The sequence below is a fragment of the Xiphias gladius genome, chromosome 3 (genome assembly GCF_016859285.1).
Source record: "Xiphias gladius isolate SHS-SW01 ecotype Sanya breed wild chromosome 3, ASM1685928v1, whole genome shotgun sequence".
Lineage (NCBI taxonomy): Eukaryota > Metazoa > Chordata > Actinopteri > Istiophoriformes > Xiphiidae > Xiphias > Xiphias gladius.
The window spans coordinates 20,188,261-20,208,502 of record NC_053402.1 but is presented as its reverse complement, the minus strand read 5'-3'; the positions used below and the strand labels follow the sequence as shown (position 1 = coordinate 20,208,502).

Below are 20,242 nucleotides of genomic sequence, written 5' to 3'. Positions count from 1 at the left end.
TGGCTCCGGTTTTGTCTTTCGGGTCCTTCATCGCGTTCCTCTTCGCAAAGAGCCAGTGGACAGCGGAGTTGCCGATCTGTTGAACACCGGAGGTCCACCTACATTCAGCGGTGCCTTTGTCTCGTATTTATCTGGACCGGGGGGAGGTGGGGGGGGTTCCGCGACGTGCCGCGAACGACCTGACACTGGCTGAACGGGGGGTCTCGCTGAGTGACAGCTGGATTTCCTGACCGAGAGAGCCTGGCGACCCGTCTTTGCAGGGGAGCAGCAGAGCAGGATGTTGCGCATACGCGTCTTTGACAGTGCGCGCACCCGACAGGTCACACATCTCGGGTCCATAAACATGTGGCTAAAAGGAAAGGGGCAATTGAACCAATGTTAAACAGCGGCGTCACTTTTGTGTTTGTGGTTCAGAACACGGAGTCTTTCAGAAATGACGATTAGCCATTTTCTCGGTGTATTCCCGGTGAAGCCTGTTGTGTCGGCGTTATAATTTTATAACAACAGTCCCATTACGTTTGCGTTACCTGCTACGGTGTCATTTTAATATCGTGATCATATATTGTATAGATTTGTACAGAATTAATTCAAATGTAGGATAACGATGGCTTCCTTTGTTTGGGATCTGGGGAATTAACTGCATTACGTTTTACCCTCAATTTAAAAAAAAAATGCTGAGCTGGTTCATATCAGAATATTAAATCCTTGATATTGTAATTTAGTTCATAGAAAAAAAGCCCGTCTTTAGGCTTTTTTATACTAAGCAGGTTCAGGCAAAGCAAGGTCATTTTATTTCTATGGCAGCTTTTGAATACAGAAGCAATTTAAGGTGCTCTATGCAAGGCATAAAGTAAAATGGGACAAACAAACTCAATTTAAAAAAATTAAAATGAAATTAAATGGAAAAAATACTGACGGATAAAGTACTGAGAGTTATAACTGAGAAGTCTGTTCTCTGAGCAGGATCAGCTTTGTTCTGGTTTGGTCTGGTCTAGTTTGGTTTGTGGAGGCCCCCCAAAGATGCATCATTAGGTCTTCAGCTGTTCTTGTGGAGCCCACAAAGCCTGAATAAAGCGCAGATTTGATTAGTTTAGCCTGTTGGTTGGAAAGTGAAGTGACACGGTTTGTTGACCCATGACGGGAACGACAGATTTCACCACCAGGCCGCAGACCATATTCCGAGGAAACGAGTGAACTCCACAGGATCCTTCAGCGGGGGACGCCTGTGATTCCACGCGGTCAGACGAGCCTCCCACTCAGAAATCACTGGGAATGATCAGAATTATTCAAAAGGCGTTTTACCGTTATAGCAGGCTCGCTGTGTGAGGGGCCCCTCTGCGGCCCCCTCTCGGGCTCCCGTGCATGAGCAGCCTCCATCAGTCCGGGAGCTAGACTCTGGGATGGGATGGACTGACCTCCGGATCCTCTGGTCCTCTCTGGGATTGGAGAATGATTCAGTATTGTTGGTCCTTCGGGTGCCCCAGGGCGCGGGAGTCGCATAGTCATGTGGTTGCGGGCTTTTTTTTTATGTGTGTGTGTCTGCTCACGGCCCCGACCTCGCAGACCTCAAATTGTCACTGACCTGCCGGGCAGTGATGGCGCCCTCCTGTGTTTCTGTAGGAGAGGCTACATTTGACTGGTCAAGAAGGACACGTCAGAACATATATAAACTTAAGTTTTTGGGGTTTTTTTTCTCTTGGGGGGGATGCGAACTAAGTTTAAAGCCCTGGTTCTTGGTGACATTGAACTGTACATTATTAATAGTTACACTGTTAATTCAGAGTAATATATGGCTGCCAAATAAACTGTAAGTAATAATACGAATAAATAGCTGCTATTTGTAACTCCACGTAGCCTATAGCAATGGAGAGAAACAGCAGGCCTCTAAACACAGACATGCCCCTTAGTGGAAAAGGATCAAGACACCAAGAATGAAAAGGACATGAAATGACTACAAGCGACGCAGCTACTCTGTCATTTTGCCTCTTTGCGGTTGTTTGACGTCACTTTTTAGTTGTTTTAGGTCCAAATTTGCATCTGGTTTTGTGTGTCTTTGCGGTTGTTTTCCTTCTCTTTCTAATCGTTTTGTGTCTCTGTGGCCTGCGTTTGGATGCTGACTCAACCTTCATCTTCTTGATTGCGCCCGTAGATCTATTAATGATTTGTATCCGGCCACTAAGCAGGCCGTCGATATGAAATTGCCTCACTGGCCTCTCCACGCCTGGGGCTTCGTACTTTGGTCTGGATGTTCTAGACGAAAAGGTCTGCCAGTGATGTTAGCAGGAAGAGACAAGTGTGATTGACTCACAGACACATGACGGAGCTAGAGAGGTGTGTAGGTGCAGAGAGACGAGACAAGATGGACGAAAGGTAAGAGCGGAAGACAGATTCATTGCAGGAAAAGGTGATCGACGAGGTGGGTTGAGAACAAGACTGCGCTCCGAAGGAAAAGGAAAAAGCCTGACTTGCATGGGGAGGGTGCCCCTAGTCTGCCTGATACCAAGGCAGAGTCTTGCTCCTGTCTATATTTAGCACAGGGACCACAGATTGTAGCAAGTGCTCTGGGGGCCTTGTGTTCATACCAGCAAGAACTGCTGCCATCCATCTAAGCGCCCAGGGCTGGGCACGATCCCGGCTCACGCCAGCGCAAGGGAGGAATTATGGGACCATGGCATCTGAGCGCACGTTTACTTGACACATGTGCAGAGTTGATCTCATTCTGTTGGAGCAGACGCTTTCAAAGCAGAAGTGAGAAGAAACAAACCATGAAAACATCTGCACGTCGATACCTCGATAAGTAAAAAGTGTCATCCCTTTACTTAACGCTTCCTAATGGCGCGGTCGGGCTTACAGAAATTCCTCAATCCCTTCATTTCTCCTTCCTCCGAGCATTTGAAAAGGGCACAGCATCCCCCATCGCCGTCTACCCACGTCTGCTGAAATAAAAAAATCACTTGTCTCACTGGACAGGATTGACATTCAGTCCAAATGTCAAAGAAGCTTAAGCCATTTTTGACTTCATGTCACCGCTCTTACCTTCTCCACTACCTCCAGGACTGTTGGGGGGGATTATCAGTGGTGAGCGATGAAGGACCGAGCCGCTTCCGACACGAAAGTCTTCTGAAGGTGCGACGAGGCTCGCACAACAATCCATCTTGAAGCGCTCTTTAGAGTGATTATCCACTCGATATGTACGTTTTAAAGATCCAAGCACTCATCACCTGTGGGCTTGAAAGGTGGCCGTTGTGGGCTTCATCTCTCACGGAGGACAGTGACTGTTGTCAGCTTGATTTCATGTCAGTTGCAGTGGATCCCCGAGACGACAAGTTTAAGTATAGTGATGTCTGTAGAAACTTCTCTAACCGCCAACAGCATAATCCACTTCCATCCAAAAAACAGACTTTGAATGATAGATCACTTTAAGACACAAGGGCCCCTGCATAGCTTTAAGACAGCTGAGATACAACATTTCTTGAATGATGAGTTGCATGCAGTTCTGTCATGCCTTTACGGGATTCCTACATTTTTGTTAACATTTAGACGAGCAGAATTTCTTTGGAAACTGCTCCATATAGCTGCACTGAAATATTTTGTAAGCTATTAACCTACAGACCTAAAATTTATACTCTAGTGTTCTTCAAATATGACACCAGAGTTTGTGAAATTTACACAAGAGACAAAGATCTAATTGTGGTTTCCTGCAGGTGACATCTACAAAAGGCTCGTACCCAATTTGAGAGTTTCACTGATACAGACAGGACAAATAGTGTCATAAATAGGGCATATAAGAGTGTTGATTTCTATCGCCGAATCATTTTGTGATTCAACTGATTTAGATCTGGGTGTATCATTGCAAAAAGTATAGTCTAGTGCAGTTTTTCCTTTGGTTGTCTGACGTACTCCAGCATCAGATTAGTTTAAAGCACCCTTTCATCAACACCACCAAATATACAGTATTCGAAAATACTCGGTTAATTTAAGTTGATACTACACTGGTTCTTAACAATATTACATAAATGTTGATATTGTCAGAACTATTTTCTTCATGAACCTGAAATTGTCTGCTTTTTGACCTTTGCACAATTTGTATTTGGAGTAACATTTCAACCATTTATCTGTTATCTCTAGCAATGCATTTTGTCCTCCCTCCTTCCTGGCTAACTACTTTTCAAAATATCTCAATCCCAGCACATTACAACTGACTCAGGCCGTTGGGAGATGCGTACTGGGCGACGAGGCTACCGTCTCTGGTAGTTTATTAGTTATCGTGACATTAAGTATACTGAAGATCAGCTTCAAATTAATTTTTAATCCTATTAGTCTTCTTATTTCACTCCTAAACATAAATATGTGCTAAACTACTCAACAATCTTTCCCTGTATCCCCTAACAACTGCAGAATCCCCCCCCCGAGCTACAGTTGAGCACAGGTCTCCATCATTACCGTTCAGGATGTCCATAAATATTTCTAGACCGACTTAAAAGATAAAAAAAAAAAAACCCAAACATTTAATTTCCATCAGATGTCAAAACCAAATCTTTTTGCTATATTAACATCTGTCTTCTTTGATATGCGGCATCATTTCTTCTTTTCCTTTTATGCGCCACGTGAGTCTAACCTTTGCGTCCTCTCCGCCTGCCTCCCACCATCCCGCAGCCTGTCCATCAGTCACCGCCCACACAGCGTCCCACACAGACACACTCATCACTCAAACAAACAGCAAACCTCTTACAGACACAGAAAATTGAGTCAAGCTTCCCAACCGACAGTTGCATACTAATTACACCTATGCCTCAACTACACATGCTTTCAACGGTAACATCATCGAGAGGATGGTCTAAGAAAGTACATCTAGAAGTAAAACATCTGATCTTTTGAATTACACGTTTTATTCAGACATACACCAGATCAATGACATCTAACTTCTTTTTTTTTTTTTTAAAAAGCTTCCAAGTTATCTTACTCTACAAAAACAATGATAATTTGTACATATAAAAAATAAAAATACAAGGCAAAGATGAGTTGCAACAAACTTACGGCTGCTCTCCAAAGGGAAGAGCAAAAACTCCCCTAAGTCATGTGTATTTCTGTGGTTTTCACCAATCTAACGACTGATCCCGGGGATCTTCCCTTGTTATGGGTCTTTTAAAATGGTCGTTTGTGTGATTTTCATTAGGAAAATTGGAGACAAGGTAATAAAATAGTGAAAGAGTCTTGGGAGCTGCGGAATAGCCACTTTGTGACCAGAATCTACAAAAACCACTCATGTCCTCTGTGTTATAGTGACTGTTTTACCCCAAATATCCTTTAAAAAGAAAAAAAAAAGAGTAGGATTTGCTGTTGTGACAGTGGAGGTTTACGTGTTCGCTGCATGGTTTGCAGTCAGTGTTGCAGTCTCACATGGGGTAGTTAAGTACCACATCCTGTTTGGCCAGCTCCAACAACATAGGATCGTCGAAGAACTTGCTGATACTCACATCTTCGCTCAGACCCTGCAGAACAACAAAGGACGTTACTCATGCAGAAAAGAAAATTTACATGTACAATTAAAAAAAAAAAAAAAAAAAAGCAATCCAAAAAGCGGACATTAGGCTTACCTTGCGTCTTCGGGTCTTGATCATGAACTCTCTGGCCAGGTGGGGAGCAGGCTGAGGCTCAAGAGGCCTGATCACGATACTTTTGTCCAGGGGGTCACCAGGTACGATCTGAAAGGAAAAACAAGACACAGTTAAACCAGAGAAAGAGAGAGACTGGCATCTAAGGAAACCTTCCCATTCGTTTCCAGCCATGCGCAATCTGTGAAACAGTCGGACAATATGACACATACATCAACGTTTGAGCTTTAGCAAGCTGTTGGGACACTAGCAGTAGTGGCTCTGACCTTTCACTAAATATCTGATTTAGTTGCAAGTCTGTTTCGTCGCTACTGATTTAGGACTGCATCCATCAACATGATGGAAAAAGCAACGTGCAAGTACTGTCACTCTTTCAGTTTGCGACCCACACAGCAATAATGCAACGTTAGCAGGTTGAGTCAGAAGAAGTTAAGTGTTCACAGGCTTTTAAAATGACTCCCTAAATCCATTATCTTAAGGAGCTCACGGTATGACCTTCACAAAATAATTTCACTGTCATGGATATATGATACATTCCCCTAAACGCAAAGAGAGAAGGAAGAGGAAGAGAGGACATTTTAGGAATGCTGGATCTGAAATAATTAGGGTAGAGATGGCTTAATAAGACATTCCCAGCCTTGGGGAAAGATGAAAACAGGAGGAAAAGGGAAAAAAATCATCAATGGAGTGGCTGAAGCCCAATTTACAGAAGGATGACAGCGGTTAACAACAGTAGCTCAGCACTGTTTGCAGACCAGTACTGGCAGTATAAAATCAAAATAATGAGGAGGCACTGTATAGCTTCTTGGGTTTAATGGGGCAAACGACACAGTTCAGGGAATCATATGTTATTCTTATTTTCTAGTGCAGTTGAATCGAAATGTGCTAGCAGGAGTAACTTCTGTCATCGACCAGACCAGAGGAGAAGATCCAGAGTGTCGACCGCATCAGGTACAGACTCTGTAGCTGCCCTTTCAAGAGTAATTTGGGGCATGATGGACAAGGTGATTGGTACTGGACCCCAGGAGAGTCTTCTGGGAGAAAAGGTACATTTTGCCAACAACCTAAGGCCAGGCAATATGGAAGTCGAAATGGAATGGCCTTCTTCAGCTGATGTTAAAAACTTTTGGGAATCATCCCAAATTACTGCTTTGTAAAATTAAATGTTAATTCACGATTTGAGATTAAAACTAGAATTACTGCTTCGCAGTTGCATGCGTCCGTACACCAGTCAAATTGCAGTTTACATCCGTGTCTGTCCAGACTCACATGATTTATGTAGTGAAGACCTTGAAGGAATTTAACACTTACAAGGTGTTTAATTGTATTTTTTTGGCAAAATGGAAGTTATCACTATATCGACGTGTATGAATCCACGGAATAATTTCCAGTGAGATACTTGTGGTCTTTGCTTTCAGACACATCTTCAACCCGGCAGCACAGAAGATCTATACAATCACCAGAGTTTTAAGGCAGACACCCAAGATTAGCGTCACCAATTCAGTATCCCACCAAATCTTTAAATATGGTCACAATCTCCCCTTCTGTTCCTGAGTTTTGGCATTGAGTGATGGCCGGGAAAGTGTTTTTGCAGAACATTATGCTGTCGGAGTGACGTTGACCTTTGACCTCTTGGATATAAAATGTCATCACTTCATCATTTTATGTTATTGGACAGAGTCATAATTAGTGTATGAATTCTTATGTAGATAAGTGATTCATGTCTAGTTCCTCCCCTTAAACCTGCATTTTCACCTCAAGGGGATAAAACATAAGCTAGGAGGATAAAACATTAACATTTACACCTGTGAAATCCTTATTTTCTTTCCAGTCGAATGGACTTTACAGTGAAGTGTTAATCTACACAGTGTGGAGGTAATTTTTACTGACACGGCTTTGCAGAGTGCAGACACAAACACATCAGACATGGCAGGCCGAGACGTAGACAGACACATAATACTTTAAACTTAATGAGTCAACAATCCGCTCTACTCCACATCAAAAGCAGTTTAGTCAGAGTGGCAGACATGTACACAAGGTTGCTCACTCTGCTGCACAAGCTGCCACAGTTTTATGCACGTGAGTATGTGTAGGGGTGAAGGGAAGATACCAAATCCCCCTTTTAAGAAACAAATGTTAGATTTGCCATCTGATCAGAGCTGTTTTGTTTTGTTTTGTTAATCTGAAAAACATGTGCAATGTTCACAATGCAATTCATGAATGACCCAATTTGTTTGTTTAAGCATCATAATAAATTCCCGTGGCACTGCTTGCCTTTGTAATGATGCAGGCGGGCAGGTGTCAGCAACAAGCTAGTAACACTTTAAGTTTCAGTACATTTAACACAACAGCTGACATGTGCATGAATCTCAGGTGTGCACTTCAAATTTGCGGGACTTCCTCTTATTTTGTGTATTATGTAAAATGAGTATTGTTTCATCTGCTGTGGATCCGTGGGTGTCCTGACAATCTGATATTTGTCAAATGACTTAATATCTGAGATCCAACCTATTTTTTTGGGCGCCTTTTCCGTTTTGGATCAAACCTGCGTTTGTCTTTCTTCGCATTTATGTTCATTAAAGAAGCATCTCAATTACACTAATAATCAATGTGGCCAGATACATACATGTCTATGAATCTTACCTGCCAGTGGTGGAACACAGACAGAGCGAAGGCCTGTCCCTGCGTATGTGTGCGAAGGTCTGTCTCGAAGCCGAAGGAGTCGATGGCTGGGATGAAAGCCTTGATGGTGTAGAGGGGAGACCCTGGAATAGGTGCATCCTGGGTGACATGACCCCTGATAGAAGCAAACACAGGAACGAAATTTAAAACAAAACTCAAATTACTGTATTTCAAAGATGATCTTATGTGTTGAACCTTAAGATATTAACGTTACCTGCTTTCTGTATTAAGCAGGGCTGCATCTGATTACTTTCATTTAAAAGTGATTGATTATTTTCTCGAGTAAATTGATTCATTGTTTGTTGTATAATGCGCAAGGAATCCGTGAGAAATGACCATCACAGTTTCCCCAAAATTAAAATTTATGTTTTCAAATTTTTAATTTTATCCCTTCAGGCACCCAAAACCCAAAGATCTTAAATCTAGTATCTCAGAAGACTTAGAAACAGAGAAAATGTTCACATTTGAGAAGCCACAACTAGGGAATTTTTTGTTAAAGGATTTACTTACAACAGTTAATTGATTATCAAAATAGTTGCTTTTTAGTAAGATCTAGTGTTAACATTTCTGTCTGGGTTGATACTGGACATCGGGATAATGAGAGTAGACCGACCTTCTTCGAGCCAGCACTGTGTACACAGCAGATACGCAATCCGCCGGAGCCTGAACCTCCACAAAGTAATAGGGCTCCATCAACCTTGGCGTGGCCTGGAACACAAGGGAGACCATACATTAAAGGGAGGACAAAAGCCCGTAGAAACGGTATGGCCATCCCATGTAAAGATGATCCATGGATTTATGATAGGAGCAGTGAAAGAGCCAAAGGAGAAAGGGAAAGGAGCCAAAATCGTGAAGGAAGAATGTTATCGGACTACAATTAAAAAAGAACACAGGTCAGCAAAATCCCAAGCTGTAATCAGGGTAATGGAACATTATAGAAAGTGAGGATGAATGGGTAGTCTGGGGGAGCTAATGGTAGATAAGAAGAATAGAGTTTGGTGGGTTGGGGGGGGGGGGTGAGCTCACCATGAGGAAAGCAGAGTACACCACTCTCCTGGCTGTAGGGATGACCTGGCCGCCGCCTCTGTGGAGAGGCTCCTGAGCGATGACCGCATCCAGGATCTTAAACTTGACATTCCTGATGGCTGAGGGCGGCAGAGAGACCGAGTTATGGCAACACAACACTCACTTTACAAAAACTACATTTTCCTCTTGCACAGTGCATTATGTGTACCAGGCCAGACATTCTGGCGAAGAGGAAATCCCAGGACCAGCTGCAGTACGAGGAACAAAAGTTTATTTTGTAAAGCTTACGCTCATCGCATAGAGGTCCTTCCCTGGTGCCCCACTGGAAGCCCTGAACGATGCTGTCTTTCACCGAGCCGAGCAGAGCCTTGTCCACCTACGGAGGAAAAACAAACACGTATGGAGTTACCTATAAAAACAGGGGTTTCTTCTCAAAAAGAGTTATGCTCTGATGAGATGTTACAGTAACAGTTACTCAAAAACATAATCCAAAATGAAAATAACTGTTGGTTGCTGCCCTATTGACTTTAAACACTTGGAGTAAAGACACGACAGCAGTTAATCTGTATTTTTTCCTTAACCAAATAAAACCAATACTCGAACTAACAACTAAAGCAGCCCTATTTAGCAGTGATGCCGGACACATAACTCACCTCAGAAGGCAGCGTGTCGTCTACAAGAATATTTGGTCCCGTCGTGTCCGGTCCGAAGGCCCAGATAGACCTGGCAGCCAGCAGATCCCAGTCGTACTTTGTCTGGAAAAACTCTCCCAGCTTCTTCCTGCCATGAGGGAACAGAATAGCCACTGAATCAAAGGAGATTTTTCACACTGTGTCAGCTGGAACATTAAGGAGATTGGTTGATCAGGGGGCAGAGGGGTTAATGGAATAGGAGGAGTAGAGCGTAGGTTTAGTTTAATGGTGTGTAAAGTATGTCACTCCTCTGGCATTGCTACTTCAAGCTGGCACCGCTGGATCCAGATGGCCTCACAGATGAGCCGAGCACTGACAGAAAGCCACTCATGAGAAGGACACACACTCATGTATGCTGTTCATGTCACAGGGATGGGAAAAAAAAAAAAACCATGCATGCTTTAAGGGCATGATTTAATTACTTTCAGCGAAACTGATCAATACTCCAAGGAGGGTTTTTAATAAGCACATGCGTGTCACAATGGACAGACTGTCCTTTACTTTGCTTCAATATACAAATACAGAAACGCTCTGCATCTATATAACAAAATTTAAATAAAGATGTAAATCATTAATAAATATAGTGTTTATATTTAGCAAGCCCTACACTCAGAGTTTCTAATACTGCTTTCAAACTGACAATCTGGCATTCATGTCTACTGTCAGTCTGAAACTGTCAGTGTTTGCGGCTTATTGTCACATTGCTTTGCAGCTGTGAGTGTTTTCAAAGCTCTACTTGTAAAGCAAATCAGACCAATTTAAAAAAAAAAAGTAAATATATGTATAAAGACAAACAGAGTTAAAACACTGATATAAAAGTGCGGGACATGGTTGTTACTGCTTAAGGCAAGCTGTTTGTCCAAAAATTAAAACAGATGGCAGGACATCAGTTAGTGCACACCTCTTGCTCTGTGCATGATAAGCTGAAGAAAATTGGGTACCACACCTATGGATTTAAAAGGATTATTACCCTCCATTACATTAACTGCGCTTTTTAAATGACTGTTTCAGCCGCGAGAATTTCTATATTCCTCTACCTTCTCCAATGACAACATTCAATTGAAGAAACCAATCATCTTTTCTGGCATGCCTGCCCGTTTATCATAGCTAACCGAGGGATAAATGAGAATAAATGATCAGTCAGAATGGCTCTGAAATAGGGAGACATTAATAAGGTTAGTTCAATATCAGATTGAAATGGGAAAAATCTATAAGCATGTCTGACATGAAAGGCGCACTACATCACCTCAATCAATTATGATACCCATTAAACGTCAATGTGTGTGAGTGTGGTGGTAATATCTTCCATATCATACCTGTTCCATGTGATCTGCACCACTTCGTTCTCTATGTCCTCAGCCAGACCCTTCTCCAAGGGCTCAGCAATCATGGTGATCTTATTCCTGTCAATCGCAATCGCACAGCTGTCAATCACACACTCCCGGTCGGGAAGACACTTGGCCAGAGGGAAGGACTGACTCTGACACAGAATCCAACTGATCTCCAAGTGCACAGTGCACAGACTTAACTCTCCAAGAGGAAATACAATGTCGACACTAACAGTCTTACTTATGGTTCATGTCAGAAATTAGAAATTTAAAGAGAAAATTATTACAAAGCTGAGAGTTTTGAGATAATGTTAATAATCTAGAAAAGTAAGCTTTCTCTAAACTGCATTCATGTCTTTGTATGTGTAGATAAAATCTAAAAAAAATATAAAGTTAAATACACACTTTTTGTTAGGCGTCTCAGCAAAGCACTTGAGAGACGATGTCTCCACAACGGTTTCACAGAAAGTCACAACTGGGTCAGCAACCTGTGGGTGAAGAAGAGACCAAAGGCTTTATTTATGTGTAGGACCTTTACGTTATGGATTTTTTTTGTATCTAGGCAATAAATAAAATGTGTAGAGATTTTGGAAAACAAAAAAAAACAAAAACACTTATTACCACCATATATTGCGAAATGGGGAGATAAATACATATATCATATAGTTGCACTATTTCATTACTATACACTGTTTTCTACCTTTTGCCAGACTGAAATTACAGCTACAGCTGGGTGATAATTAAATTCTATTGTTTATTGTCTTTCATTGGAATAGTCACAATATAACCTTATTGTTAATGTTTTACTAACCTCTACTGTCTGAATTGATGAAGAAAACCTCTCTTTAAAAAAAACTAACAAAAAGAGAGTTACTGGTATGATACTGCAATAAACCGAATCAAGAAAAATTACTTTAATGTCGATCTCAGAGTACATCTTGCGCAGGTCGTGCATGACACAGTCCAGGTAGAGCTCTCCTGTGCCTAGGATAACATGTTCTCCAGACTCCTCCACCTGAGAAACAAAGACACACGCAAACACAAGTATACACAGATATGGTCAATTACATTTTCTGCTATAGCAGTGACCTAATTATGGCTTGAATAACAAGTTTGTTTTGTTGTAGTCATGGTTTTCATCATTTTCCTTTTTACATGAGGGAGAGTGAAATCTTTGAACGGCAACTTGTTCAAATGTCATTGCAATTAACTACATGAACTACTAGGCCTGGGCTAATTTCGAAAAACACGTCACTACTGCATCAGAGTGTTGGCCTGACGTACCTTAGTGGTTAGAGATGGATAGCTCTTGTTGACCTTCCTCAGTCCGTCCAACATTTTAGGAAGCTCTGATGGGTTGACGGGCTCCACTGCAATCTTGATAACTGACGCAGTGTTGAACTTCAACGGCCTGAAGATCTGAGCCTGGCAGATAAAGTAAAAAATGTAAACTATGCTTCTCCTCATAAGGTGTTTTTAAAGATCTCATTTGTTTTTCTCTATTCTGTCTCACTTCTTCGTTGCCTCTGGGCTCTGTGATTGTGGCGGTTTTGACGATTGGCTGGTCGCAACCTTCAATGAGGACCCAGTTGCCGGCAGGTACTCGATTCACTTCAATTTGGTATCTAAAATTGTAGAAGGAGTATCAAAATTTGGTCAAACAGTTACTGATTTCTGACTCTACAAACTTACTTAACAAAACCCCTGATTTGTACCTGGCGACAGAAATCCACAGACGGCCCACAGTGCAGACCTGGGAGTCCTCCTCATCTTCAAGGGTGTAGTTCTCTCCTAAAACCTTGACGGGCTGGCCTGCCTGGATGGTCCCGCTCAGCACTCTGCCAAATGCATGGAACTGAACCCCATCCTCAGTGCTGTACATCTTAGTGGTGTGGCACATCAAAGGGCCCTGAGGGTGAGAGACATGAGGTGAGCAGGAGAGAGGGATTAGAGAGAGAAAGCCACAGAAATTAGGACAGGAAAGTCTTTCCACTGGAGTTTAACATTTCTGCCTAAAGAAATATAAGAGGGCTTTGAAAAAAGGAAGTAGCACTTTTAAGAGGAACTTGGAAAACTTTGATCAATGTCCTGCATTGTCTTAAATTGGGTTATTTCACAAGTTCATTTCAAGCCAATTAAAACAGACCATTGGCTCGTTTACAAGAGCAGCTGAAAAGACACTATTGACCTCCACGGGAAACAGATTGCAGGTATTAGAAGTTGCCCAATGTATCTGCTCCTAACCAGCCAATAAACAGGAGACTCGTGTCCTGCCTCCATTATACTCACATCAGGGTCACACTCTGCCATGGCCTCCCCCAGGTCTGAGTCCAGACCTCCTGTGTAGGTGTGCTCTATCTTGTTTCTGGCGCCTTCTTGTGGTGAGGGGATGTGCTGCACACACATGTCCACAAGTCCTGGAGGGAGGATATCCACGGTCGATTTCAAATTGATTCATCACATTTACTAAAGCATGACCATTTACCTCCAGATTGAAATTACATTCACGAGCAGATAAATAACACAGATACAGCGCCTCTGATAGTCTATGCCGTACGATCATTATCATCATTAATACTTTATTTATATCGAAAAAAAAGATGAACTTTAGTTATCCCATTGACTCTGAAGGGTTTATGCGGTTAAAAAAAAGTATATGACTGTATATATTAAAGCTTGTTGTCTCTATTTATTACCTCTGCCAAGGAGGTTGTGTTTTCGTCCGTTACAATTCATTTTGTCAGCAGGATTACGCAAAAAGTACTGAACCGATTTGCACCAAACTTGGTGGAATGATGGGGCGTGGGCCAGGAAAGGGCCCTTGACATTTTGGGGGCTGTGATTTGGATGTTTCACATGTGAGTCAAGAAGCCTAGCCCCGTAAAAGCAGCCAAGTTTAACACAAGTGTAAAAGAACAGGCCACTACACACTTCAAAACAAAGTTATGCAGTGCTCTAAATACAATTATAAAAATGATTCAAATACTAGGACAGTAACACACACAAAATAAAGAAGGATAAGTAGAAACAAATTAAGCCATACCAGTGAATTCTCCAAAGAAGCGGTTGCAGACCAGCCTCAGCAGGGGTCTGATGTTCAGCTTCAGTTCCTCTTTAGTCAGGTGGATCCCCAGCTCATCTAGAACTCGGGGGAGAGACGTGTCCACATCCCCAACCACCTGGACACAAAGAGGATTTAGGTGAGGATTACACACTGGGTTATGCAACTCAGCCCGAGCCTGATGGGGCCCAAGGGTGTTTAGTTAGCTGTTGTTGCCTTGTTGCACGTTGGAAAACTATGTTAGACATTTCCAACCTGTGAAAGGATCTTGTAGAGAGGCTCCAGAACAAATTCCACAAAGCTGCGCTGAGAGTTACTGCTGGGAGCTTTCTTTGTGAACTTCCGACTGAAATGAGAAGAAAAGAAAAATCACTGTACAGTACCAATGTGTTAGAAGAGGAGGACAGAGACACTGGCTCAGCATCTGTTGCATTCTGTTGAAATCCAAATTAGTTACTCACGTTTTGGGATTGAAATAAATGTCTCCCCATAGCCTCTTGGCGAACTCATTATAGTTGATGTCACCTGAAAATACACACATAGTTAATTAATAGTATAATAAGTGTTTCAGGCAATAGGAAGAGGAGGTAGTGCCAGTGCAACGTTGATGTTAATGTGCTGACGAGTCGTCTCACCATAAGTGTCTGAGTAGATCTTTGCAAAGGACCCCAGGGTGAAACAGATGCTGTACTGAGAGCTGGCGAAGCACACATTTCCAAGGAGAGGAGACACCACCAAGTTCTCATCTGTGGAGTATGTGCTAAAAGGCAAGAGGAATGACCAGTCATCAACTGCGGAGTCTTGTATATGTGATTTTGTCACAATGGACAAAAGTCAGTGTGTTGGTGATTTAGAGATGATTGTGGCTCCCATTTTAAAAGTTGTTGTTATTCCTGTGACCATTTTTATGCATCGACAAAATCAAGTGTCATTGTCAGTAGTGCAGCCCCTAATCTAAGTGACCACAAAAAATTCAAAGTGTTCTCATCAAAGTGTTCATCAACATCTAGCTTTAGGAAAGAGTGAAGCAAGTCGACCAACCTTAACTGACTTGTCATGCAGCACACAAATAATGTCAGTTCTTTAAGATAAGTGGTATTCTCCTTTATGGTAACTTCTTCCACCAAAATTAGTGCACAATATCACATGGAATCATTCATATTCCCAAGACACAGTGGGTGTGTGATGGGTTTCCAGTATTACCTTAGCAAACCATTGACCTCATCCACAATGTGGCGCAGTTTATAATAAGCATCTGTGGGAGGCAGTTTGAGCTCCACAATGAGCCGGTCCACCTTGTTGATGCAGATGGTGATGGCCATACGCTCCTGAACTGCATGTTTGATCAGTCGCTCTGTGTTCAGCATCACCTGGACAGGGATACACAAAGGTGGAGGTTATATGGAAGGCTGAAGAAATCAACTTATGTGTAGAGAGAGCGCAGGATCGGGAGAACATCAAAAAGAAGAGAAAAGAAACAGGTGACTCACTCCTTCTGCTGCGTCTATGAATAGGACAACACCGTCTGAGATCCGAATGCTAGATGTAACTTCGTCAGAGAAGTTTACGTGGCCTTTGAGAGAAACACAAAATTTTACATCACTTATCAAACATTTAAAAAAATAAATAAATAAATAATAATTAAAAAAAAAAGTCTTTACATCATTCTCTAGGACCAAAACCTCAAAACGTGCAGTCAGCAAACAAAGCATCCAGTCGAAGTACAGTACCTGGTGTGTCCATGATGTTGAAAAGGTAAGATTTGCCTCTGGAGTCCGGCAGGACCATTGTGACAGGGGTACTCTTGATACCAACTCCTCTCTATGGTAAAAACACAAGACAGAATTCTACTTTGCAGGAACGGAAACGCAAGTTTATCATTCTAAAGTTTCTCGAAACAATCGTTTCTGGCAACAAAGTTCTGCAGCTCCCCCTTTTTAACAGACTAAGTCAAGTTGTTAAATTAAACTGATTTCTCTCGTGGATTATATTTCCATGTTTACAATCCTTTGCGTTTCTAAAATGTGTTAACCAGTGTATTTTAGGATGCTCAGAAGTGTTATCATTATCCCACAGTTCAACCAAAACTCTTACCTCCTGTTCTGTAAAGAGGATGTCTGTGTATCGGAGCTGAAAAAGTTAAAAATCAGGTTAGTCTCTGCCGTCTTATGCAGAATTGATATGTAATAAGGAAATGTATTGAATAATTGTAGACAACACTCACATCCACGTCATCTCTTTTCCTGATTTCTGGATGAGTCTGTTCAATCAGGCAGTCCACAAAACAGGTCTGAACGGAATAACAAATCCATTAGATCCCCATGAGTCACAGATGAGTCTTAAGAGCAGCCATGTTATTAGCATATGCTCGTAAATATTCCTGTGCTACTAAATGTTTCATCTTAGAAAAACATTCCGTCTTTGGCAAACTGCCGTAGACGCGCCCTGACTAGAAACACCCAGCTCTAACCTTGCCGTGGTGAAGGTGACCACAAAGGGTGACGTTACGGATCAGCTCAGGACCATCCATCAGATCTGCGAGGAATCTGCCAAAAGAGAGGACGGATGTCACAGCTTGAAACAACACACCGCAAACACATTTAAAGAGCAGCGGTGTACTGAAAAATACATGGGACTGTGCAAAAATTGCTGTTCAGTCGGTTACATTCTGGATCAACATCTGCATCTTCAAACTTGCACAGATATCCACATAAACAGGAAACCACTTAGATTACTCACTCCATATCGTAAACAGTGGCAGGTAACTCTTGCTCCATCAGAGTGAACTGCTTGTTCTTCACAGGCTTGATGATGGGCTCTGGAAAGAGTAGAGAGAAATTACTAATGTTTGTGTTTATTAACAGCATATTTTAGCTTCAACTTTTTAACACCAATCATACAATGTCTTTCATTGTGCAAATACAGGTTATGCTTTTGTTAGTGTTTAACCTGTAAGAGGTTGTGTATCTTCCTCCTGGACGATCGTTTCCACTTCCGGCCCATAAACCTCCTCTGCTGTAGGATAGTACTTCTTGTCCTCATGCAGGACCACCTCCATGCCCGGGACATCGTCATCGGCATCAGCAGGTTCATCGTCATCGTCCTCATCGCCCTGCACAAGCACAGTGTTATTACCTTTTTACGTGTGCACATACTGCATAAATCTACTTAAAGTTTTACCGAGTAATAACCATTGAATTTGAAGAGTACCTCATCAACATCTCTGTCCTCTGCATCCAGATCATCCTCATCGTCGTCAGAGTCCAGCTCTGGACCGATGTAGTTCCCAAACTCATCATACAGATCAGCCTCCATCTTGTAGAGACCTGACAGAGACGTTTCGTGTCATTGAGTATTCACGTTAGTGGGCTTCATGCACTTTTACAGCCAAAATACTAAGGTTCGATGGTAAGGAACCAACATTTATGACATTTTTAGCCACAATATTGTACTTTACGTGGGCCTGTCACATTTTCTCTGACCTGCAGTGAGGATTCCCAGTTAACTAGTTAAATTGAACCTTTTAAGTGTTGCCTTGTTTGATGTTGTTTTAACGATTTTGTAACTAGCCAAACGTTTTAAATGTTGCCGAGTGAGTCAATATCCAAAAAACAACTTCTGTCACATTCGTATCATCTTAGAGATTCAATTATGCGATGCGTTTTATACTAGATTGTGTATGTTTATCAGATGCCGGTGATGACTGACGTTAACTAACAGTAAATTACCTCCCCACTGAAGCTAATGCTAACTGTGCTTGTAGCGCCATCATCACATTGTTAAAAGTTCAGTTGGCTATTTATCTAGTTCAGAGATGCTTTCTGTTCGCAGTCTGAAAATTTGGCTTAACCAAGAAGTTTTTCATTTACCATAAACTGCTATTCTACTTGTCTTGGCGACGTCACCGGTTAGCCAAAAACTAGCATGCTAGCCTGCTAACAAGCGAAGAAATGAATGACCTGTGCACGACGTTTCAGTTACGTTGCTGTATAGCGATTTAGCTATAACTTACTGCGCTGACCCATAACTTGCAACATGCAAAACACACTCACCTGTACTCTGTTATAATGTAGTCGGCAAATATTATTTTCAAAACAAGTTAAAAGTTTCGGGTTGTATTCAGAAGATAAATAATTTCCCAAATAGCGCCATGCGCACGGGACACTACATCCGGCCGTGTTCTTCTACTGTACTGAGGGCGGCGAGTATTCCCCGTTAAGACTCAATACCGCCCCCACTGATAGAGACGCTACACTACAGGCATACTGTTTGACACGGTCGTATGCATCCAAAGGCAAATTATGTTGCGTTGATTTTTGCATTGAAAAGAGGTAATAGCAACATCGGCAGCAAACAGCATTTTTTTTTAATGCAATGGCACTTTTTATTTCATGAACTTAAACAATAGAAAAAAAAACAGTAATTGTGGCAAGTGCAAACGTTTGGGCACCCTACCTAGTCAGTAACCCCCTTAGTAACTCCCTCTTCGCCGGCTATTGAGCGTGGGTGTGGAAATATTCTGCTTTGGGGTTGTGTGGCCGCCAGTGGCACGGGAGACCTTGCACGGATAGAGGGCAGAATGGGTTCCACTAAATATCCGCAAATTTTGGATGCAAATGTCCTGCAGTCAGTCAAGGAAGTGAAACTGGCAGGAGGCTGGCATCTCCAACAGAACAATGAGATCCAGAGCAGACCTCAAAACCCTGAACCCTGAAATACTTCAAGAAACACGAGCTGAAACCTTTGGAGTGGCCCTAGCAGCCCCCTGACCTGAACATCACTGAAAATCTGTGGGTGGATCCTAAACATGCTCTTTGTGCAGGACAAGCTAAAAATATCTCAGAACTTGAAGTGATCTGCAGGAAGAGTGGGGCGAAAATTCCTAAATCAAAAATAGAAAGACTCTTAGCTGGCTGCGGAAAGCGTTTGCCAGCTCCGATACCTGCCAAAGCAGGGGCTAGTAAGTATTGACTTAGTGGGGTGCCCAGACTTTTGCACATGCCACAATTACTGTTAACCCCCTCCCTCCACCACACACACACACACACACGCACACATTTTTCTAACACTTTCACAATAGACTTATTGAAATAGACAGAGGCGTAGTTATGCCCTGTGACCATCAGGTGGCACTAAACAGCAATGGACACTCCGGTGGAAGTCAGTGAGATAAAAAAAACACACCTGAAAACCGCAGCCTCTTTGTGTGCGTTTTGGAAACAAAGCAGCGTGATCATAGGAAATAGACACTGGAAAGGGTCTCGCCATTTTAGGGCCTATACAATGCTGTGATTGACAAATTTTATAATAGACAGTTGTAATTGAAATTTTGGTTAATTCACCTACATGAGCACTGTGCTTAATTACTAAACCATCATTTGATGGGTTTTGATATGATAAGCATTACAGTATTTTTTATTTTTTTAGAAACAGAAATCTACCAATTACAATTCACAGTGGACACAGAAGAGACTATTTTGACCCTCAGGAGACTATAAAACCCCCATATGAGAAAAACCTAACTTTTTTTTTTTACATAACTGGAGGTTCCTTAATCTCTTTAAGCTCTTTTATTCAGCGTTTGATTTCAAGAGCTCGCCGAGCCATTCTCTGATTCGGGACTCTGAACCACGCTGGTGTGGGCGGTGCGCCGACAACGAGACTTGCGGACGCGGCTGGTTCGAGACCTGACGCCCGCTTATGCAAAGGGCGGGCCCTTCTGCGGCAGAGGCACACGTGCCGTTATCAGTTCAGCGGTGATGAATGAGCCCACGGGGCTGCGGTGGAGGTGCGAGGACAAAAACCGGACACAGGCAGGGTTTCAGTTGATGGCTTTAT

At 42.3% G+C, this 20,242-nt stretch overlaps 1 protein-coding gene across 1 annotated transcript; it reads right to left on the bottom strand.

Annotated features, from left to right (window-relative positions):
* Positions 1-4,865: 4,865 nt before the first annotated feature.
* eftud2 (elongation factor Tu GTP binding domain containing 2) lies at positions 4,866-18,604 on the bottom strand. The gene is made up of 28 exons (XM_040123902.1): positions 18,457-18,604; positions 17,615-17,730; positions 17,354-17,516; positions 17,144-17,222; positions 16,875-16,950; positions 16,629-16,694; positions 16,499-16,534; positions 16,135-16,225; positions 15,895-15,977; positions 15,608-15,774; positions 15,040-15,164; positions 14,866-14,929; positions 14,660-14,750; positions 14,387-14,522; positions 13,633-13,760; positions 13,059-13,252; positions 12,857-12,968; positions 12,628-12,768; positions 12,257-12,358; positions 11,749-11,831; positions 11,332-11,418; positions 9,977-10,103; positions 9,612-9,699; positions 9,324-9,442; positions 8,911-9,005; positions 8,259-8,412; positions 5,598-5,705; positions 4,866-5,492 (listed from the first exon to the last, which is right to left on the bottom strand). Exons 2-28 carry the CDS (start codon positions 17,717-17,719, stop codon positions 5,397-5,399), a joined length of 2,916 nt encoding a protein of 971 aa, XP_039979836.1. The 5' UTR covers positions 17,720-17,730; positions 18,457-18,604; the 3' UTR covers positions 4,866-5,396.
* Positions 18,605-20,242: the final 1,638 nt, after the last annotated feature.